General features: G+C 37.1%; 1 protein-coding gene across 1 annotated transcript in view; it reads left to right on the top strand.

Annotated features, from left to right (window-relative positions):
• SPATA16 (spermatogenesis associated 16) overlaps positions 1-24,152 on the top strand; it is a 248,859-nt gene that overhangs the window by 214,345 nt on the left and 10,362 nt on the right. The window contains exons 7-10 of the mRNA XM_012640216.1: positions 2,254-2,400; positions 3,464-3,576; positions 10,373-10,537; positions 13,182-13,265. Of these exons, the coding sequence (XP_012495670.1) occupies positions 2,254-2,400; positions 3,464-3,576; positions 10,373-10,537; positions 13,182-13,265 (509 nt within the window). The remainder of the gene's footprint in view (positions 1-2,253; positions 2,401-3,463; positions 3,577-10,372; positions 10,538-13,181; positions 13,266-24,152) is intronic.

Here is a 24,152-nt window from a genome sequence, read left to right as displayed (position 1 = left end):
GTCAAGTCCATCTATGACAAACCCACTGCCAATATCATATTGAATGGGGAAAAATTGAAACCATTCCCACTTAGAACCGGAACCAGACAAGGCTGCCCTCTATCTCCACTTCTATTCAACATAGTGCTTGAAATCCTCCCTTCGGCAATTAGGCAAGAGAGGGATATTAAGGGTGTCCAAATGGGGACAGATGAGATCAAACTCTCGCTCTTTGCCGATGATATGATATTATATCTAGAAAACCCCAAAGACTCATCTAAGAGACTCCTAGAACTGATAAATGAATTCAGCAAAGTCTCAGGCTACAAAATCAATACACACAAATCTGAGGCATTCATATATGCCAACAACAATCAAGCAGAAGATCAAATCAAAAACGCAATTCCTTTTATAGTAGCCTCAAAGAAAATTAAATATCTAGGAATATATTTAATGAAAGATGTAAGAGACTTATACAGGGAGAACTACAAAACACTAAAAAAAGAAATTGTAGAAGATGTAAACAGATGGAAAAACCTACCTTGCTCATGGATTGGTAGTTTGTAACCTCTTGAAGCTCCAGTTTTTATTGTCTGTAAGGTGGGCCTGATAAGATGCCCTGCCCCCCATGAGTGAAAAAGATAATCCTGACAATGTGCATGGCACAGAAGAAGTGTTTACTGATTAACATTAAGGGGTGACCTAATCCTAAGTCACCAAAGAAAGACTAAAGCATGTTTAATATGTTTTTGTTCTGTGTTTGTGTTTAAAAGGCATTTTGTGATATTTTAATTCTTTAAATAATCAGCATACATTTTAACTCTGTTTGACAGATATACACTATTTACTTGACCAAACTGTGCCAAATAACTTACTGCCGTGTTTTCCAAACTGTGCTTTGAAAAATTGGGGTTCTGTGGAAAAGCTCAAGGTGGCTATTATGTGGGGGGGCATAGAATACAGTACAGTGATGAGGGTGGGTGGTCGGTGTTCCAGGATCCAAACAGAACATCTCTACTCTTTGTTGGCTTTAAATATTGGGCATATCAGCAAATTTTACTTTGAACGAAGGCTTCTGCACTTACAGTTCTGCTAGTGGATCAAAATACTCATGGTGTACTGTCTTATTTTTTAAAGAAATATTACAGATAAATAATAAAGCTATATTTGAACCACTACCAGTTGAGTTCTTCTTCTACATTAAAAATTAACCTTAACTAAATCATAATTCGAGGATATTTGGGATTTCACCTTTTCCTCTTCTTGGCAGTGTTAAAGAAGGAGAGTTTATTAAACTTCTCTATTCATCATCCCTCATTTGAGAAGTCTATTATACTAAATCAAAGCCTTTTTACTCAAAATGGAAATGAGTAAAGTGAATCTTGCCTCCAAGACCCCATGGTTGACATTTATGCCTACTCCCAAAATAAGCCAGAGCTAAGCAATCCCTCCCACAGAGTGCAATGTCTAGGCCTATGGTGTCTGGAATCAGACTGCCTGGGTGTGAATCCTGCTTTGCTCACTTTCTGGCTATGTTCTTGAGCAAGTATTAATAACTTTCCATCTGTGTCCCTCAACTATTCACCAATGGGGACAATAGCACCAATCTTGTAAATTTATTGTGAAGATTTAAAAAGACAATAGACACAAAACTCTTAGAACAGGGACAGTTAGAAAATAAGTACTCAGTGAGTACTAGCTCTTAGGAACTTTAAGAATTTTGTCTCTTTTAGAACCATTTTCATGACACCTAAATTATCTCCAAGTCCAATTACAATAGTCAGTTCATTTATTATTTTAAATTTCTTTCTAAAACTATAGGAAGGATGGTAACTAAATTAGCCTTATATTTTAATTCTCACTTGGTAATTTTTCTTTCCTTTCATATAACATTATTTCCTTATATCTCAAACTATGAAAAGAAAAATCAAATTCTCTTAAAAGGAATTACAGAGACAAATATTAAGCCTGCAAGCTGGTCCTGAATATCTATTATTTTGAAGATGGGGAAAGATGACCATGGAATCTAGTCATATTTTACTGCTGTGTTTTGTGTATGTTTAGATTACTGAGAAAAATATAAATAATGAAATATTAATATAATTTTTATGTATTATCTATTTGACCTTTAGGTACACATAATTTTACTTCATACCTTTAATGTTTACATTTATCATTTTTCCAAGTATAATTCATGAAATCTAGGGAGAAAAATACCCTGAAAATAATAAAACCATAATGAAATCCCTTGGTTCTTTTTCTGTCATGTTTCAGATCTTCAAGGACTCCACGTGTTGCCTCAAACAGTTGACTGGTCATCTTTTCCTCCCCAACAGTATCTCTTGACTCTTGGGTTCAAAAACAAGGAAGATGGGAAATTTTTGGAAAAAGTATCAAGTAGGAAGCTGCCAACATTTACAGGTAAATCATCTAGACTTACTATTATCTTGCAATATGGCTATAAAGCAGGAACTGTGCATTATTCACTAAGTTCTACTCATCACAGGGCCTAGCATATAATTGGGCCTGGGCCCCCAGAAATGTCTATTGGATTAAAATGAATTCCTTCCAATCTTCTTTGTGGGCTAGTTAATTCCTGGTACTCTGGTTGCAGGAAAGCTACCCGCCAAGAACACAGGCAATCCTGGAGTGCCCACTCCCTCACTCCAACCGTTTCACCTGACCACCATTATCACCTAATCGTAGGGCACTCAAAGAATGCAAGCTTTATCATCGTCAGTTAGCAAATGTAGAAGAAAATGATGCAACAAAACTGTTATATGAAATCAAAAACATAACGAATGACAACCTTAAATCACCTGAATTATCTGCTGTTGTATTGATTTCTGTTCAACTCCTATGCAATTAGCCAAGAGCTTAGATCTGCTGAAGAGCATTACAGTTAAATTGTTTTTCGTAATTCTAGTTGAAACTTTCAAAAATCAAGAAAATACTCATAAGGAGTTGAAATCTCAAACTTATGGGCTGAATTCATGATCAGAATGAATTCATTTCTTCACCTCTAACCACATAATTAAGAATTTGTGTTTTGTCTGGCACTGTATACTCTCGGGCTTATCTGAACTTCGAGCTACATTCAAAGTCAATAGGATCTGCACACTTGAATAACACCTGGGAGGAACAAGACAAGAATCAGACACATTTATGACAATATTTTTTCACAACTCAGGAAAAACATACTCTGACAAGGCAGTTGAATTATTATAGGCTGTCTCTGAGATCTCTCAATCAAGAAACACAACAAAATGAATAAATGATAGTCTCTAAAGGGCAGTGTGTCCTCTGTCTGTCTCCTCATAGATCTTTCATTGTTATACATATGGTCTATGAATGGGACTAGTTTCTATACCAAAGATTTCATATCTATTAACATTGAGATATCTGTTTATAGCTTGCCAAAGAAAGCATTTTGAAATGGATGTCTGGAAAAAATAGTATAAAAGTTTATTGTTACAATTTTTAGAACATAAAACTCCTTTCGGTCTGCTAACCAGAGAAGATACAGTGAGACACATGGAGACACTGGGGAAGCGAATCTTGCCAGTACTGGATTTTATCAGAAGCACCCGATTGAATGTAGGTATCTTTTATATTTGTCCAATGTGCAAATATTAGAGAATTCTAGAAGTATGGAAAGTTTATGGTACAAGTATTGCAAGTGTTGGAGGATTTTAGAAACATTAACAGTAAATCTCATTTGCAAAACCAAGCAAATGGTTTTACTCCTTTTATACTATAAAACATATTACAATGCTACACTTTGCAATTTCAAGCATTTATTAAGCTAGTGTCTCTTTAAAGTGCCTTTCTTTATGCCTTCCTCATACCTAATTTAAACTTGCAGTGGATTTCTTACATCAAATCAATAACAAAATTTTAGCAAGCACAATGTTTTCTCTATTTCACTTACTGAGCTATTGCATGTAACTATCTCGTTACCTTCCCAAGAATTCAGAGCTTTTCAAGCTGGTGCCTCCACACCACACTGATGAATTGGATGCTTCTCTAAACATTGGCAATTGATCTTTGTATAGCTGTAAGGGAAAAAAAATTATCTAATCCCTTTCTATGATCCAGGGAAAATATATCTTTTCTACTTTTCAGTCTTAAAAAGCCTAAAATAAGACCTGAATTACTGTGCTATTTTACAAAATTTAAGCCATTGTGCTGGAAGTACATAAAGAGAACTTCTTATTAACAAGCTATAAAGGCTGCAGATTTCTCCTCTTTTAATATTTTTCAAAAGGCCTGTAAGTTGGAAATTTTAAAGAATTTTTTTCTTGCTTCTTCATCGATTTGATGTTCTTACCTTACAAGGGGAACCAAGGGTGTCATCACAAACAGCTACTTAACATCTGTTCAGCAGTTTATCTGCTCAATAACATTATTCAGCATTTTAGAAAAGCTATAAAACACCTAATCTATTTGCATGATTTGTAATTCTATGCATTACAAATACAAAAGCACATTTGTACTAATTTTCCTACCACACAACTTCCCCCTCCCCACAATCATGTTTCACTCAATTATCTCCCCTGTATTTCTATTAATAAGAAATCCATCTCTGTCTTAGTCGGCTCAGGCTACCATAACAAATACCCTCCTAGATACCCACATACATCATTATTGCCATCCTCAAGCCCTTCTAAGCAGTGACAGCTTTGCTAATGAAAACCATCCCCATATAACATTATTTCATCTCGGGTGTTGTGGAGATGATCTGTCTGTGCCCCAGCTCTTGAGGCAATGCCTGCCTCACCTTCCTACTTGTCAGGAAGCTGACCACACCGTCTGTCGCTAGTTCAGATCTCACAGAGTGAACATAGGTTGGGCCTATCTAGGCCTTATGCACTTTTCTGATGTTCTTAACTCATTTGCTTCTCATCTTTGAAAGGGTATTCTGGACACTTGGAAATTTGTACATGCATGTATCTTTATGTGTCTATAAAGGAGATTTTAAAACCATAATTAACAAGACTCTTAGCATCTAAGAATGGCCATCTTTAGATTGAGTCTCAGTATCACTTTGCTCACTACAAGGAATTTTATCAACTTTCCTATGTTCTGTTCTATGGGAAATAACAGTTTTTGGAAGATTATCTCAAAGAGTTGTAATGAAATTGAAGTGAATAAGCCTGAAAGTTCCCAGGCACCACAAGTATATCTAAACATTGGCTTCTAGATATCTTATTATTTGCCCAGCCACAGCTTCATAAAGCAGGATTGTATAAAACTGGCTGCAAAGGTAACCTAGCTTAATGAAGCAAGTAATGAGTTAGAGACGGGAAATTATTCCTACATGGTACCATTAACTATGACCCAAGAAGCTCTCAATAGTGTTTTTAAGATCCTTCAAGGTGTGTTTTTTCTTCAGATGTCACATGCCATCCACTTGAATATTTAGGAATTGCACTGTCCTTATTATTCGTTACCCTGGTTTGTGACACCTATAGATGAAGACTTCTGCCCAAGGCTACGCTCTGTGTGACCCTCGGGCAAGTCACTAACCGCTAAACCGTTTTTTTTTTTGTCATGCATAAAATAGGTTGATATCTGCTAGGCCCACCTCATAGAGTTGTTGTGAGACCATAAATATGTAATCTGTGTTGAAGTACTTTGTAAGGTATTAAGAATTTTAACTTTAGTTATTTGTATTGGTTTTAGTTTGCTTTAACAAGAAGAATGTTTTATAGACCTTTCTTTTTCTTTATACAAGTGGTATACTTTGAAATGACACATTTTTCTTCTAACATGAAGATTGTGCTAGTGTCCTGTGGATTTTGAAGTCTTTTCCTTAGCTCATTTTCCTTAGATCACTCATTTGCTCAGATCTCTTCACTCCGGTGGGATTCGAGATGTCATTTCTAGCCATGGACTGGACTCAGGGCTGCAGTTTCTGACCATGAGTTAATTAGCCTCAGGTGTCTTGGTAGAGCAGAGCCAATCTCCAATACACTTCCATTAGAAGACAGCGACCAATGTCTTGGACAACATGTTTATCTTAAAGAATTTTAGACTTCTCAATTATTCTCAATACTGGCGACTGAGACTCAATGTTACTTTTCTACCAGAGTAAAGAGTTGTCTGAAACAACCACATTTTCATCCAGGCCTAATGGCTAAGAAACATACATTGTGTCATATATATTCAGAGATTTTTAATTCATTTTGACAATGCTTCTCAAGGGAAATGGATTTGTAATATGAAAAGAGAATGCATTGAAACTTCAGCATTCATAACAGCAGGAGACCCAAAAGATGATACTAGTGCTTGACATAATACTATGACCAGAATCAGTTACACAATATTTAAGTGTTACCACATTTATATTAAGTCACATAAATGATAATAAATACATAGATTTCTAAATAGTGCTTAGACAATGCCAAGAATTCTCATGATCCATCCTATAAACATATTGAATATTTAATTACCTTATAAATATTAGGTTTATAATATCTACCTAAAATCTAATTAGGAAAAAAGTTAACCTGGCAATATAGTAAATTATAATAGCATGGGGAATTTTTTTATTGGTTGTTCCAATTTTCAATTTCCTTCATTGAAATAAAAGGTACATGTCTTTGTTCTGCACAAATTATATATGAAGAGATAGTATAGCAATTTACCTTCAACAGAAGCATTTTAAGTATAAGTAAAAAAAAAAAAATTTCTACAGCTAACAAATTAACCTTGCTTTCAAATCCCCAAAATATCTATAGTTAAGAAATTTTCTTAACTCAAACATATTAGGAAAAATATACAGAGTAGTTCTGGTTATTAACTAGGATGATGAATACATGCAGAAAATTCCACTTAGGGATTAGGGTTTAGGAGAAGCACAAATACAGCGCTCTGCAATTTAAAAAGCATTTTCCCTTACATTATCTCATTTTACCCTCACAATTTGGTGACACTGTGTCACCTTCATTTTACTAATGAGGAAACTGTGACTCAGGGTAGTGATTTATTCAGGTTCACACAGCTAGAGGACTGGGAGCTAGAACTCAAAATCACTTCAGAATATCGTTCCAGTATTGTTTCACTGAGACATATTACATCTCTTTGAACTAAAAGTACGATCCTTGCTGGAGGCAAAACATACATAAAACAACATGGGAATGACTCTATAGCTGGATTCAATTTTTAAAAAATGAACATATAAGTATACAAATGAATTGGACTCAGAAAATCAGCTGTGAAAAACTTCCTAGAGAACATGAATTTTCACCTCTTGCCATGAGGCAGTAGGCACAGTTGGTAAAGAATGACTTTCCTGATCTGAAGGAGGTTTCTATGTCTCAGACAATGATTCTTTTTACACTTTGGACGCCAGTTTCCTTATCTTTATAGATGGCTCTACTAGGCACCCCACACATGGCCAAACAAGGGTGATTCTAGCATTTTGAGAGTTATAATCTACAATATGCTACCATCTTTCTGGTGGCTGGTAATTCTACTGAACATCAACCCCATTCATTCAGCCAGCAGCCCTGCCCTAATGGTACTTTTTCTTCTCTGGATTTTTGTCCTAATTATTTCACATGCTACCAGATGACACTATGCTTTTCCATTCATTAACTTTATTGGCTGCTGTCAGTTTCAAACCTTACGTACTGTGCTTCCTGGGCTAAATGTTAAAGAGTTAAAATAATAAAATCTCTTGCCATGCATGAAGCCTCCTTCACAGGCTGACTTGCCAAAAAATGACCTAACCATGTTTTTAATACCTCATTAATTTTAGTTTTAATTTTTTCAGACTGAAGCATAAAAAATGTTTACATATGCACATTTGAAATGAACAACAATATTTTTATTATTTTCTACGTCTTTTTTTGCAGTTAATGTTTCTATATGTTATGCCAAATGGATATACATGCTAAATGCTTGGACTCTGCTTTTCGGCGGTATTATATAGTGCCACTTATTTGCCAAACGTTTATCCATAACTGCTATTAAATCTTGACAAGTATCTGACTGAAGCCTTCATTTGAACTTGCTATTTACCTAACCTTCATTGTACCCATGTGAGGTTTTAGCTTCAATCGTGGCCACTTTATTACACTCTCTCCTGCAGCTAAGGAGCCCTTTGATCGCTCCTCCAGTCCCACTGGGAGGGCTACCTCCTTTTAGATTTAGTCTTTGCTGCCATTAGATGTTCAAGCTAATTCCTTCAATTTTTATTATTTCCTTCATTTTCTTAAAGCAACAGCATTAAAATGTTTCTGCTGGCATTAGATATTGATTTTTATTTCCTTTTCATGTTGTCTTTCTGAAACCCCTATTTTGTATAGGTAAAATGTTAATCTGTAGTTTTCTGATAACCAAAACTGCATTTGACTTGGGGAAAGGGGAGGATGGGTGACTATTAGCAGTCAACTATATTCTTTCCCTAGTATCTTATTTATATAAAGCACTTCCTGTTTTGCTATGCATCCAACAATCAAGCTAACAAAGCACTGTTGCCTTCCACTATTTTCATTTTCCTGATGTTTTGAAAAATTACACTGATAGATTATGCTCCCAAGCAAGCTGCAGTTGTTTCTGCTCTTTGGAGTTGAGTCACTGCACCACTTTCCTACAACTAGCTCCATTGTTTATTTTAAAGAAGGACAAAGAAAGCAATTTTTCTTCCAAAAGAAAACTGTTTCTCCTCCAATTTGCTTTGTTTTATTTGACAGAAGGCCATTGTTTAGCTACATGCTTAAATTGAATGGGTAGGCTAGCTTTTTCATCAATTCAGGGAAGGGACCCCAAATCCACCATTTGCGATCATCACTCTTACAGGTTTATAGATTTTCAGACAAATGATTAATCAGAAAGAACAAATTAGTATGAATAAAAAGACATCAGTTGAACAGCATAGATAGGTGTTAGGGAAGAATAAAGAAAATACAATGCAATAGAACCTAACCTTTATTTATTTCCAAGATTCTAGAAAAATGCCAGCTGTCAGAGGTTGCTGTCAATCAAAATATGAGTATGACATTTCAAAAAGAACCACTTTCTAATATCAAGCTGAAGTTCAGATCCTCTTTAATAATATTCTTTCTAACAATTTTTCTCTTTAGAGGCTTTCTTTTAAGAAAGAGAAATCATGTCTGCCTTCTCTAATTTCTGTAAGAAATTCTGTTTCATAAGTATGCACAACTAAAACAGTCCTTACTGAGATACTAAGCTCTAAGGTAGAGACTTTTTTTCAAACAGAAACTTGACTATTTGGGGAGGCACCTGGTTGAAATTCATATTTCTAGGGCCGCATATCAAGAGATCGTGATTCACTGAGTGAGGCCCAGGACTCAGTTTGCTATTAATAACTGCCTAGTTAACAAACAAGCCTAGTGATTCTGGTGCCGAGTGGTCCAGTAGGAGCCCTGCCCTAAAGGGGGTGTTTGGTCACCCAGCCTTCCCCTTCTGAGCACCAGGATATAGAGGGCAATTGCCAAACTAAGTCCTCCTGTGAGTTCTCCTTTCTTATCATACTCCAAACACAGCAGAAACCCAAGGCTTTTGTTTTAACCCTTTTATGCACCTTAAGTCAGAAGTACTTTTTCCTAAAGATAAACATGAGAATATTATGATAAACTTTGTCTCTCCTATCAAGCATTACAATTTGTATTAAACTTTTTAGAGAAGGTAATGTCTCTTCTTTCGTGGATGGTGGTAGCAAACACATAGGGGGGCCACAATGATTCTAAGTGTGCCCCTGTTAAGAAAGCCCACCAATAGATTCACGGGTTGGTGAATGTGCACAGTAGTCTGTTTCAAGATGGATCATGTCCACTGTGAGGATGGTCCTACGAGACAGAGTAAAGCCTACAAGAAGATGAGCCAGTGTGCAAGGCCGTCCAAGGAACACTGAGGATAAAGGCAGAGCTGGAGGTTTAACGTCAGCCTTTGGGGCAAAGAGAATTCAACTTATACAACATTTTTCAGGATTCAACTTTCATAAAAATTTTTCTTTCATATAAACAAGATAGTAGGCAATTCTTAGCTCTTGTGATGATTTGGTGGCATAGATAAAGACACCCTCTCTAGGCAGACTCAGCCCTGTGGGATCACCACTCCAGAGTGGAGTGCAGGTTCAATTTCAGTCCCCTCTTTTCCCCTCAGCCTAGATCCCTAATGCAGGACAACCAGCAAACCCATCTCAACAGTTCTGCAAAGGGCTCCCTTTTAGGTATATTCACCTACTTGATAAAGAGGATATGAGACAATTCTCTAAAATGATAGAAGGAAATATTTACTTGTACTAGATACCATAGCTTCAAAAGATGTAAATATATTATAACAAGCCCTGACTTCCATCCCCACGGACAAGTTTATTTCTGTGGTTTTTGTTCTAAAACATTGCCTTTTACTGTGAGACTAGGGGAGTTTCCGTGCATGCTCAGGTGTGATGGAGAAGTTGCAATACGCCAGCCTCCTCAGCCAGCTGCAGAGAGTAAAGGAGCAGTCCCAGGTGATCAATCAAGCAATGGCAGAACTAGCCACCATTCCCTATCTACAGGACATCAGTCAACAAGAGGCAGAATTGGTAAGTATTTGTTTTTCTTTGTTTAAGGCTTTCACAGGCCTTGAGCCAAAGTGATATGGTCTGGGAAAAAATTATGATAACAAACGTAGTCTGAAGGCAAACTCCCCAACCCTCATGCAGCATTCTCATGATGAAACCAGGTGAAGGAATGTCTCACAGAAACAATCCTCAAACAGATGTGTATGTTATAACCATAATTAATATTAGAAATGATAGGACCTCATCCAAGAAGATGTAGGAAGGTGTGTGTGTCTCATTTTTATTTCCTCACGCTGACTAGCTCACACTTTTATAGCAAGAACTTTGTGATATGTGAAAACATAGAAAAGGGCTGATTATTCGTATTGTGTCTCAGATATTTTGTTTTGAGTAAAATGAGATTTTAATAAGTTAAGTCTTAAATTCCAAGATATGTTAATGTATGAAACTCATCTATGGAAAAATGAGAGGACAAAGCAGTAATTTTTGTGTAGAAAAATGACCCTATAAAATAGTCTTTAGGGTTTCCTTAATCACTTCTAGTGTTATGATGTATATTGGCAATGCCAACACACACACTAGTTGTTTATCTGAGGGTAAAATGTACTCAGTCAAAATAGCTATTTTCTAACTGAATTAACCAGTTAGCTCAGAAAACCAGACATTTTATCCTTACACAGACCCAGTCAAAAACCAGGTGAAGGAATGTCTCACAGAAACAATCCTCAAACAGATGTGTATGTTATAACCATAATTAATATTAGAAATGATAGGACCTCATCCAAAAAGCAATTACTGAACAGCGTGCTGCCCATTCAAGGAAAGGTAAAATTTACTCTAGATGGAGATCCTAATGTGTTGTAGGGAAGGGCTCTTTACTTTGAAGCTTTAATTGAGAGTAGCTAAAACTAATTACAGACCTGAATGGAATTCACACAGTAAGGATGAGAACAGCCCAAACTGATTACCTGTAATTTTCAGATAAGTAAAGGAACCCTCCCTCTTTGAGCTTTCAAAGACGTAATCAAGAAATGAGCTGCCAACGTTTATAATGTTCATCTAAACCTGTTAAAAGTGTTAAATAAATACTGATGTTCAGAGTAAGTGTATGAAATTGTCTGACTAACCAAATAATAAAATTACACATACTAAAAATGCAAACTATGAAATGTCTGTTAATCGAGGAATTACCAAGTCAAAACTGGCAATAATACTGTATAAACCTTTATGGTTGTGTGCAGAGGAACGCCTTCGAAAAGGCTAAGTGTTTATCTTGCCATTCATAAGGCATTCAGGAGTGCAGTAAGTATGGAGCTTTCAAAGTGCATATTATAGCCAATTTTAGATGATTAATGCTCCTCTGAGATAAGTGGAAGCAAAGAAAATGTTAATTTAAGAAGCTGGCAAAATGTTGATCCTGTCTTCCTGAAAAGCACATTCAAGATTTAAATGAAAAATACAGGGGAGTTCTCTGCACTTAAGTCTTCTTAACCACACATCTATGGTTTTTTTTTTACTGGAAATAGTTATTTTTCAAAATATACACAAAGAACACCAAACTAGCATTATTGACATCCCTGTCTAACGTGTAATTTTCACTATCTGAAATCTTGGAAAATGGAATTTCATGGGATATTTTCATATTTACATGCCCACCAGAAAAAAATTAAATATATGTTTATGTATATGTGCATGCCAAATATTTAAAAATTATGTATCTTGCAAGATTTTGTCACCTTAAGAAATAGATCTTACTTTTCAACTTCCAAGTATGAGTTAACCTAGAAAACGAATCCTTGTAACACCTTGTATGGTGCTATTTAAATAGTGACTGCTCAGTAGAAGATTGTTGAGTGACTCAACTCTCCGTCCTTCTGCTTAAGCTCTGTGATATCTAAACCACAAAAAGATTATCCAAGGGTCCATTCTTTAATGTCACAGGGAACTGAACTGATATTTGTTCTTCTTTTAGAGAACTTTTTTTTAAACCTTTTAATATCACGTTCTTTGATGCAGCTTTACTTTGCAGTCACATATGCACTGTGTATATGGGATTGTATATGGGGTTGTTTAAATTGGAATATGGCAGGTCCCTATTTTGGGCAAAGAGTAGAATGTTTAAAACTTGCCTTTGTGTGGGACCTAAAAAAGAAGCACTTGGTTATTTCAAAATTTTCAGCAAAGAAAAGAATAGTAAAAGAAGTTAAATGAGCTAGATTCTTTAAGAGGAAATAAAACGGCACAAATATAGTATTGTCCTCTGGTGAGCTTTTGCAGGATGCCTAGAATTATGATACATTAGCCTCAGGAGGAAATACTAAAACGCATTCATGTACTACATGCCATTTCCTGAGAGAATTAACTGCCGCTTTCATTCTTTACAACCCAAATCTGTTTTTAACAAAACATCAACACTTACTACATTAAAATCTATATGTTTTCTACAAATTTTCAAGAGAAATCTTTTCATTGTTTCAATATTTTATGTGTGCAATAATACTCATCAATGACAGGCAGAGATGAGGTGGCAATGTTCATCGTAGGAAAGATGAGTAATAAAATCATCAGCGTACAAATGATTTTTTAATTAGGTTTTAATCTGTGTATTTAGAGAAGTTATTTCTGTGTGAATTCCACACTGATAATTTTTATCTTGGTGCCACAGCTGCAGTCACTAATGGCAGATGCTATGGACACCCTTGAAGGAAGAAGAAACGATAAAGAACGTGTGTGGAATACAATCCAAAAGGTAAAACTTGGAGCTGAAGGAAAAAGGCCTGTTATTCTCAAAGAAATTTCCATCTTGGGTCAAATTTATTTAGAAGATAAAAACAAATGAAAGTTCTTTGGGTTGTTTTTCATTTGTTTTTTAAATAAATGCAGCACTCGCTTTCTCTCTCTCTTTCTCTCTCTCTCTCTCTCTCTCTCGCTCTCTCTCTCTGGAAGTGTGACCAAAATCAAATATGGATTTTTTTTATGTGTTCCCTCAGGTCTTCTACTCCTTTTCCAACTGAATGTGGTGATACGCTTTCATGATTCTTCATCATTATCATGCTCATTTTCATATTCTATTTTCATTATTTGCTTTTGCATTATGGGTTATTATTAGTATAATTTTTAAAGCTCTTTTATCAGTGTTTTAGTCCACTCCCCGACTATTTCCCCCATTTGTGTCACTTGAGGAATAATGGCTACGTGTCAGGGAACTACAAAGAAACTAGCATGTTGATATTTTTGGTGAAGTAACATACTGGTTGTTAGAAATAGAGTAACATCCCTTAGTTGGCTACTGGAGTTTAAATGCCTAAGTACTGAGATGTACCTGGGCCCAGATACTCAGGAGACTTGCATGACACTATATAGGACCATCTGAAAATGAAAAGTCAGTAATGTTGAGTCTCCAGTCCAGCTCAATGTAGTAAATTCTAATCAATCTACTCCCCATTCAGTCTTCTCCACAAAAGGAAACTGGTATCAGGAGATATGAACGAGACAAGCAAACCAAAGAACCTTCAGTTTACAAGGTAACAGGCAGCCCTAAGGTATTCTGGTGCATCCGAGGAAACATGTGTTTTCTGTAATTAACTCAGAGGCCCCTATCATATACATTTGACCCTGGAATAATGCAGGAGTCAGGGGTGCAGAGGAAAATCCGCATGCAACTTTTGACTCCCCAAAAACTTTCCTAATAGACTACTGTTGACCAAAAGCCTTACCAATAACATGAACAGTTGAATAACATATTTTGCATGTTATATCTATTATATAATATATTCTTACAATAAAGTAAGCTAAGAAAGGAAAATATTATTAAGAAAATCATAAGGAAGAGAAAATATACTTACTATTAATTGGAAGTGGATCATCATAAAGGTCCTCATCCTCACTGTCTTCATGTTGAGTAGGCTCAGGAAAAGGAGGAAGAGGAGGCATTGGTCTTGTCGTCTCAGGGGTGGCAGAAGCAGAAGAAAATCCACCTATCAATGGATCCATGCAGTTCAAATGTTGCTCAAGGGTCAGTTGTATATATATAAAATAGAAATCAATTGACATCAGAAAATAGTTGTTGAATATGTATCCCCTGTGCTGGAAACAATGCTAGGTATTAGGAATATTGTGTTGGGCAAGACAGACATAGCCCCTGCCTATATGGTTCTTTATAGTCTAGACAGTTACTTATAAGCTTACTGCATGTTACAGAGAAAAGGACATGTTCAATGATCTATGGAAATAAATAGGAGAATAGCCCCGTCAGGAAGGTTGGAAAAGCCATCTCTAAGAAAATGATATTTACACAACATTAAATGAACGTGTCAGTTATCCAGGTGAAAAGGGATATTTCTAAACAGAAGAAACAGTTTGCACCAAGAATGCAAAGAAAGAATGGCACATTCAAAAACTAGCAAAAGAGTAAAGAAGATATTTCCAAATGAAGTGCAGAAACAGAAGTCAAATTACAGAACACTTATAAATTAGGGATTTGGAATGTTTCAGAGTGCATTTAACTGGAAAATGTTTTTGAGACATCTTTGGGGCTGTCGTGGGGAGAACAGACTGAGGGGCTACAGAAATGTGGGGAGGTCAGTTATATGGTGGTGATCTTCATCTAGGTGAGACATGGTGGTGGATTGGTCTAGGGTGGTGGGCATAGAGAAGGCGAAAAACAAATAGATACAAGAAATATTCAGGAAGCCAAATCTATAGGTCTTGTTCACTGATGGGATATAGGAGTTGAAAGAATGAAGCTAAGAATGATGCCCAGATATTTGCTTGAGAAATTGGACAGGGGATAGGGAAAGGTTTGCTGGTGCCATTTACTAAGGAAGAAGACACTGTCGTAGCAGCAGCTTTTGGCTGAGAATATAAACTCCTTTAGAGGTCAGTTGGGAGAAACCATGCCAGATATTTGAATGGGAATTTAATATAAATAATGGTTAGCCAACCATTTGAAGTTGTTAACTAGGTAACTGAAAAAACAAATGAGAACAATAAGTTATCATGGAAGAAGCAATTAAAGCAACTACCACCTCTTAGGGCTGGGGAATCAAACAGAAGTTAGAATGGCTAAAACTTAGAAACTTGGATCAGGGACCCTACTAAGCCAAAACTCAGACTCCCCACTAGAAGATGCTGTTCAGCTAGTATTAGTGTCTCTGAGCTTGGGGGAGGAGTCCCGAAGGGCTGAGACTCAGACCTCTGAGGAGGGGCCACTAACCCACTGGTGCTGTGGGAAATGATGGGGAGGGGTGTGGTAATAAAGGTAATTTGCAACTTTTGGAAAAAACAGATTCAGCTGCTATTACAGAAAAGAATGTATGTTTCTGGATTGGAGGTTTGTTGAAAGGGTGTTCCCAGGAGCCCCTAAACAGACAGAAGTAAACAGGAAGCAGGGAGGAAGGAGAAAGTCCCTTCTTTCTTCTCTAGCATCCCCTATTGACAGAAGCTAACAGTTGGCAAAGCAGAAATGGGGTTTGCAGAGTCCCAGACATGGCATCACAGAGCTGACTGTAAAAGGATGGGTTTGGAAATAAGAGACTGTAGATTAATAACTAATACAAGAGTGCATTGAACATAGGGTGCTGGCAAGATATCCAAGCTGAAATACAGGAGCCTGGAGTTCTGGATAAAAGACTGAATGAAGGTAGAGATTTCTTAATGGCAAATTGGTGTTAGCTGAAATCATTTGAGTGGGTGACATGGCTGAGAAAGAGTGTAGAAAGAGAGAAGAGAGCCTTGAGGAGTACATTTCAGACTTAGGAGGAGAAGCCTACAATTGAAACTAAAAAGGTGTGATTGGAGCTAGAGGTCAGCCAAAGCTCACGCTGATGAGATTCAAACAATATAAGCAATTGTCACTGTTGGCTATAGTGATAATTGTTTAGAACAGGAGTCAGCAAACTGTGGTCTGCAGTCAAATCCAGCATACCACCTATTTTTGTCAATAAAGTTTATTTCACACAGCCATGCCGTTCATTTACATATTGTCCAAGTCAATTTGCCTGAGTTGAATAGTTGCACAAAGACTAGATTAACTCACAAAGCCTAAAATATTTACTAACTGGCCCTATACAGAACAAGTTTTCTGTACTTCGGTTTAAAGCATTATCCCTCCCCAAAATTTTGCATTTGTACAGTAAATATTTATATTTATAAATCCAAAAGATAATAGAACAACAGTTTAATTATTATACTTTAGCGACCAGCTAAAAAGGTGGAAGAGAGAGTGACATCTGTCTATATCTTATAGACAACCACTAACTCCATCTCATTCTAAGCTAGTGTTTTTGATGCCCACATTCATAGGAGCACGTTTCCTGTGGCTTCTTACTCTGTCTCTGTTGCACTTATCTATTGCTGTGTTACCACCCCAAATGTAGCAATTTAAAATAACAATTCAATATTATCTCACAGTTCTATCAGTTGACCAGACTCCACTAGGTGGAGAACAAAATGATAGCGACCAACCTGGAAACAGGTTCTGTAGCAGGACGGTGGCTCTGTGTCTCAGGCTGGAAAACATACCTTCAAGCAAGCAGAGGATAGTAAAGTCAAGGCCTCCAAGACTGTAACACAGCAGAGCCCCTCCACCGCTGGGTGTCTAGAAAGACTCACTGGTGAGCAGCCAATCTTTCCAAATTAAAAGTCCTGGTAATGATCATAGCTTTCTAAATGGAAGCTCCTGAGAGGTCTTTATGAAGATGTGAATGAGAAAGAACAGGGTGCCAAATTTTTCCCAAGGGCTTTTAATTTGGTTAATGTGATTCTAGAAAAGATGATCGTATCACTTTCAGACAATTCCGGTAGCAAGTAACTAATTTCCTTTTACTGCTACAGAGTTAATTTGTGTGTGCAGAGAAAAATAATTAAAAAAAAACCTAATTGTACAAGCTACACTGTGTTCTGAGCCCACTAGAAGTTGATATCAGCTTCACCACCTCTGAGATCTGTTATCTGTAATAGAAACAGCTGTTGTACCTAATGAAAACACTTGAAATTTTCATATGAAGCAGCAGAATTATAGCAGAACCTCCTAGTTCCACATAGTTAAGGGGTCTGTCAGAATCCCCATTACCTAACACAATTTTCAGGGCTCTACTTTGTTATAGGTCTATAAAAAGCCTATCAAGATGAAATCTGATTCATGACAGCTGACCTGTCTACATTTTGTTTTCTTTGAAGTTTCTCTAGGAACTCAAAAAGAGAGAGAATGAAACAAATGTGTTTTTTCTGATTCAACAGAACTGAAATATATTCTATATAGAGTTTTAGGAAAGTGGTTGTCTTTTTTTTGGCTTTGCAGAATATTTCCTTTCCAGAAATTAACTTAAAAAAGATATATGCCTGTTGGTTTAGCTATGCAGACACAAAAATAAGCAGATAATGTAAAAAAAAAAAAAAAAGTGAATTTTCTGTGTTGGCAAGTCCCATGCCACAGCATACTTAATTAAGGATATCACACTATGTTTAGCTTTATCCTACGAAAAAAACACCTGAGGAAACACACCCTTTTGAACATCCTAGAAGTCTTGCTGACACCACACTGCTCATTCACACATTCATCATTTACTGGGCACCTACTCGGTTTCAGACAGTGTTTTAGACATGGAGATACAGCTATGAAAAAGTAGTGTCCTCATAACATTTGCACTCGACTAAGGTAGGCAATACACTACCTAATGAAATATAGAATATGTTATAAAGTAATAAATGCTATGCGGGGAGGAAGCACGATAGGAAAATGGAAAGTGCCAGATGAGGGAGCAAATCATGCAAATATCTGGTGAAAATCACTCCAAGTAAAGGAAACAGCACTTGCTAAACCCTGAGATTGGAGTGTGCCCAGCATGAACACGAAACAGAAAGAAGGACAGGGTGACTGGAGTAGAATGAACAAGTCTAGTAAGAGATTAAGTAAGAGAGGACATAATGCTTTACAAAGCATAAATCTGACACTGAAAAGATCAGAATTTAACCTGATATATAGTATTGTCTTGTCCTGGTTTAAAGACATGCCTCTGGATCACTGATTTGAGACTAAATGAGGAAAATAAAACTGTGTTATTTTAAAAGTAATGAGAGATGTTCTAGCATGTAAGTATGGATCTGTGAGTTTTCATGAGGAGAAATGCTACTTTAAAGTTCCATCTAATATTATAACATAGTTCGTCATGAGCTTCAATGAATCTAACTAATGGAGTGTAAGTAGATGTCTTTAAAGCATCCATAAGAACTTATTCAAAATTATTTAGCTTTTTATGTTCCTTTTTACCTCAAAATCTTAACTTATAAATCATACTTATTGCCATTATACAGAAATGGCATTTATTGATGTACTAATTTGGTCTTTTAAGATGAAAATGTGGTAGAATTGTGTGTTACTTAGCAACTCTGTTCTGTTCAAGACCGTTGATATGGGCTAAACAAACGAGAGAATACAAATTTGGGAGATAGGGTAGAGGTAGTTGGTTGAGGAGGGAAAGGGAAGAGCAAATTGGAACATTTTATTTACTTTTCACTTCAGCATTTAAACCTGAATCCTTCCAGAATCTCTTCTGAGAGAGATTGCACATGCGGCACTATCATTCATTGACCAGACATTTGGGCTAATATGTGGTTAGGTTAGTCCTTCTGGGAGCACTGCTGTCTTTTCAAAGATTCAGCAGCCGTACCTCTCATTTGCAAAGCAGTTTTTCCAGCAATCAGGCTTTTCCTGTGTGTCTTGTTCTTCACGGAATCTCCACAGGTTTATTGCAATTTGATTGTGAATCGTCTACCTTTTGGTTATGGGCTTCCTCATTAGCATATCCCCAAATTCCTTTACAGTGTGTGCACCAAGCACTGCTAAGCAGTTCTGTCCAAGACGCAATTCAGATCATGCAGAGAAACCTAAGTGCTCATATTGCTGACCATGCTGGAGAGGGGAGGAAAGGCTCTGAGGACAAGCAGGGAGGGGGCCAAGACCCAAACGGCTAGAGGAGGCCAGGCTCCTGGAATGGATCACTGTAGTTCTGGGATAAATGAATCTCTATCAATGGGCATCCAGGCAGACGGTTGTTGTGGAGGAGCCTTAACCAAAGTCCTAGCAGAACCCCCTGATTGTGGCCAGAGGCTGATCCCTGGGGCAATCAGACCTTGGAAGGGAGGACCTCATCCTCAAATGTTACATACAGTAAAGCCCAGGGCTGGCTCGGGGAGTGGAGAAAGCTGAAAATCTTGGTCTGGCCATCTTCACCTCCACAGTGCAATGCTCCAAATCCAGATGGTGAATTTCAATTATCATTTAAACCAACATCTTCCTTCTCCACCTTGAAGGAAAAAGTATGGGGATAATTTGTTTAGCATTTTCAGCAGCTGCATTTGCTCATCACCCACTTCTCACCTGTGCTTGTCCTTGCCTCCAAAACTGGAAACATCTCTTTTATATACTTTGTTGGCTGAAAATACTGTCTTCTAAAACTTTGATGATTTGGCAGGAAATTCTGCTGCAGAAGTATTTCTGTGTAGGAGTCAAATCCTAGCATGGCCCTCATCGAGGGAGCTCGGTCAATTTTAAACAGTTTATCAGGGGGCAGGCAACGCTAATCTGCCATCACTCACATATATGTACCTAATATAATGCTGCGTTACCCAACAAATTACCAAACTATGTGAGCCTGTCTGAAGCTTGCTTTTTAATAACTGTCACAATTGGAACAAGCTATAGAAAAATATATTTCAGCTAAATAAGTTAATTAATAATGACAATGACCAATATCAGTGATTATTATTGATCTCTTAGTACTTCAGCATGTTATCACATTTAATGATTGCAACAACCCTATGAGAGAGATATCATTATCTCTCCTTTGAAAGATGAAGAAAAATAACTATGTAGAATTAGCAAGAAAACAAGTCCAAGTTTGCAGTGATAGGGTTAGGTTTTGAATCAGATGTGTTTAGGTCAAAGGCTCTGTTCTTAATAGTCAGCTAGAACACTCCTGTTAAACCAAATGAAGCATCTAAAAGTCAATGGCACATTGTCTGACCCGAGTTCAGAGTGTGTAAGACAGCCAATAAGACAACCCTCAGGTCTGCTTTTTGGCAGGAGGTGGAATGGAAGCTTCAGAGGCAGCTGTAGGCAACCTTTGTCCATCTCTAGGTCAGAGCCTGCTGCCCATCTGGAGATGTGCTCACAGTGCTTCATGGTGGCTGTCTGACCAGATCTGAACCTTGGCACCCACTACTTTTCCCTGAATCATGCTGCTTTTACTGTCCTCCCTCACCATTTTTCCCTTTGTAGACATATCATGTATAGATTTGCTTTGACAGTTCACCATTTTCTCTCTTCCTGTAACTTCAGAACTTCAAGAAAACAGCTTGGAAATCTAGTCATTTCTGTAGTGTACTTACTGTTGCTCTGAAGGTCACTTTCTGGTGAATTATCCAAATCAGCATTCTAAGATGCACCAGGCTTTCACTGAAAACACAATATTACAAATACATATTGCCATAACCCTTCCAAGTTTTACCATCACAACACAGAGAGCCTTGGGCTAGGTCTGGACCAGCACAAAGTTTACCTTCTTCACCTCCTGGGCTTTCTCCCTGCCTGACCTGCTTATGAGCTAATATGGGGAAGTAACTGAAACAAAAATTAGAATTGTTCATATTACTCCAAACCTATTAGTGTTTTTATCTTTGTAAAAGCTTTTCAACATGCATCTTTTTTTAAAAGTTCGGTGTAATATTCTGGAGAGGGAGAGAGAAGCATATTTCTCAATTGTATTTTGAACTGAAGAGTTAAGTTTGCTGTTCATTCTACAAGTTGCTTCCTTTAAATTACCAAAAGTATCTTCTTTGCTTGGCAGCCCAGCATTTTATTGCATGTCTTTTATACATTAAGTTTTGCAATCCTTTATAATTCTGGAGAATAACAGAATAACAGCTTATACCACTTGGTAGCTAAATGAACCATAGGACATCTCCATTCTGTATTGAAAGTGGGATTAATACTGAGTTCAGAGCAATTGACTTGTAGCTCATTCAGTCATTTATAGTATACTCATTATGTCTTTCATCTTTTGGAGAAGGACAAAAATAAAAGTGCCTTTACATGCAGCTCTAAAAGGAAGCTGTGGGTCATTTATCCTTCTGATTGTGACTCTTAAAATGCGAACACGTGGAGGAGGAGGCAAGATTGCAATTTAATACACACAGATTTCATAAGAGAAAATATATCTCTCAGCATCATCAAAACTGTATAAAACTAAGGTGTACGCTACTAAAATGGCTTTTTTCTGGAAAGAGACTCTGGAGAGGAACATGAGATGGCTGGTGAAAAGATGGCTGCTAGACATAACATCGGAGAGATCCTAACCTAGAGATAGCGTACGGTTAGGCCCATCTCTTTTTAAAAGGCATTTGAGAGGCTTTTAACTTCCCCAAACCTCTTACAAAGAGAAAGCCCTTCAGCTTTATAGTGGGTGATTCACTTTATCATATTGATAAAGATATTTAGAAGCAACTGGGAAAATCGATTCAAGAAAGGAAAGCACATCTTCTTGAGATACAGGGGTAGAAAAAAACCACTTTTTAGAAGCCTATGATAGAGTACTTCCCCTTCTGATAATATGGAGTAGATGTGCTTTTCTCTATTCGTCCCATTGTATATAACTAAAAACCCTGGACATTATATGTATAATAAAACAAGCAACAAGTATAACAATCTAAAAAGTAGAATGAAAAAGGTAGACAAGCAAGGGACATGGGGACCCAAGGAATGACACAGTAATGAGTTCACTGGAATTTTTTTTTTTTTTTTTTTTTTTTGCCTCATACATCTCACACTTGGAACTGAAGAAACTGATAACCCAGAAACACCAGCAAGTGCAGACTAAAAAAACCCCAAAAGCCCTTTCTCTTTAGCCAAAGGACGAAGAAAAGGGCAGCCTGTCAAAACAGAAAACTTTCAGACAATAACCTCTCTACTCCAGCCAAACACCACAAAACAAATACTGGTCCTACCCCCAGCTGTGTCAGCAAAGGCCAAGTAAGAGATTCAACTTCTACCCTTAGCAGGCCACAAGGTGTCCCTGTTTTCCCACCCTAACAGGGGAGTCAGAAAAGACAAAGTAAGGAGACTGGACTTTTATCCCTAGCAAGCGGTAAGTCTCCCTTTTCGTCCCCCTACTCTTGCTGGTAAGGCATCAGAGGAAGACTATCGTAGAGAGTCAGGATTTTTACCATCCAGCAATGGGAATGAATCTTCTCCCACAATGTGGGATCAGTGAAGGTCACATGGAGATCAGTGATGAGGTACTTCTACCCCTGCAAGCTAGTGAGGTATCAGTGGAAATTTAGTGAGGAGCTTAAACTCCTACACCCACCCAGAAAACATGAGGAGCCCCACTCTCAGGTGTCATGGAGGCTGAGTTAGGAACCTGAATGTCTGTCCCCACCAGGAAGTACCAAAGCAGTGCCCCTCCCTTCCCCTGCTTTATCAGTGTCAAAAAAAAAAAAAAAAAATCCACCTAAACCAAGAGGTTTAAATAAGAGCTAGAGTTTCACAACAGAATGCCCAAAATGTACCAATTTCAACCAAAGATCACTCGTCATACCAAGAACTAGGAAGATCTCAAAATGAATGAAGAGAGACAATCAATAGATGCCAACACGGAGATGTCAGGCCTGTTAGAATTATCTGACAAATAGTTTAAGGCAGCCATCATAAAAATATTTTAATGAGCAATTATAAACACATTTAAATGAAAAAATGGTCTCCATAAATAAATAGAAAGTCTCAGCAAAGAAATAGATTATATAAAGAAGAACCAAACAGATATTTTAGAATTGAAAAATAAATAACTGAAACTAAAAAAACCACTGTATGGGCTCAACAGCAGAATGGAGGAAACAAAGGAAAGGATCAGTGAAAGGAAAACAGGATGATGAAAATTACCCAATCTTAACAACAAACAGAAAATAAACTGGGGGAGAAATGAACAGAGCCTTTGGGACCTGTGCTGTGAGACTACAACAACGGATCTAATATTCGTGTCATCGAAGTTTCAGAAGGAGAGTAAAAGTGGGCAGGACTGAAAAAGTATTCAAAAAAGAAATAATGGCTGAAAACTTTCCAAATTTGGCCAAAAGACATAAAATTATAAATTCAAGAAGTTGAGTTGAATACCAAACAGAATAAACCAAAAGAAATTCACACCAGGATACATCATAGTAAAACTTCTCACAACGAATGACAAAAAATCTTGAAAGCAATGAAAAAGAAATGATGCACTACCTTTCCTTATGGAAAAAACAATTCGGATGATGGTGGCTTTCTCATACGAAAACACGGAGGCCAAAAGTAAGCGGTACAATATTTTGCAAGCACTAAAAGAAAAGAATTATCAACCCACAGTGTTATTACAGCCAATGAAAATATCTTTTAGGAATGAAGAAATCAAGACATTCTCAGAAGAAGGAAAACCAAGAGAATTCATCACCAGCAGACCTACCCTAAAAGAATGGCTAAAGAAAGTTCTCTAAATAGAAAGGAAACAATGAAAGAAAGACCTAGAAATATCAAAAAGAGTGAAAGAACACAGTAAGCAAAAATGTGAGTAAATACAATAGACTGTCCTTCTCCTCTTCATTATGT

Source organism: Propithecus coquereli, unplaced genomic scaffold (genome assembly GCF_000956105.1).
Source record: "Propithecus coquereli isolate 6110/MARCELLA unplaced genomic scaffold, Pcoq_1.0 Scaffold15, whole genome shotgun sequence".
Classification (NCBI taxonomy): Eukaryota; Metazoa; Chordata; class Mammalia; order Primates; family Indriidae; genus Propithecus; species Propithecus coquereli.
This window is presented reverse-complemented; position numbering and strand designations above follow the sequence as displayed.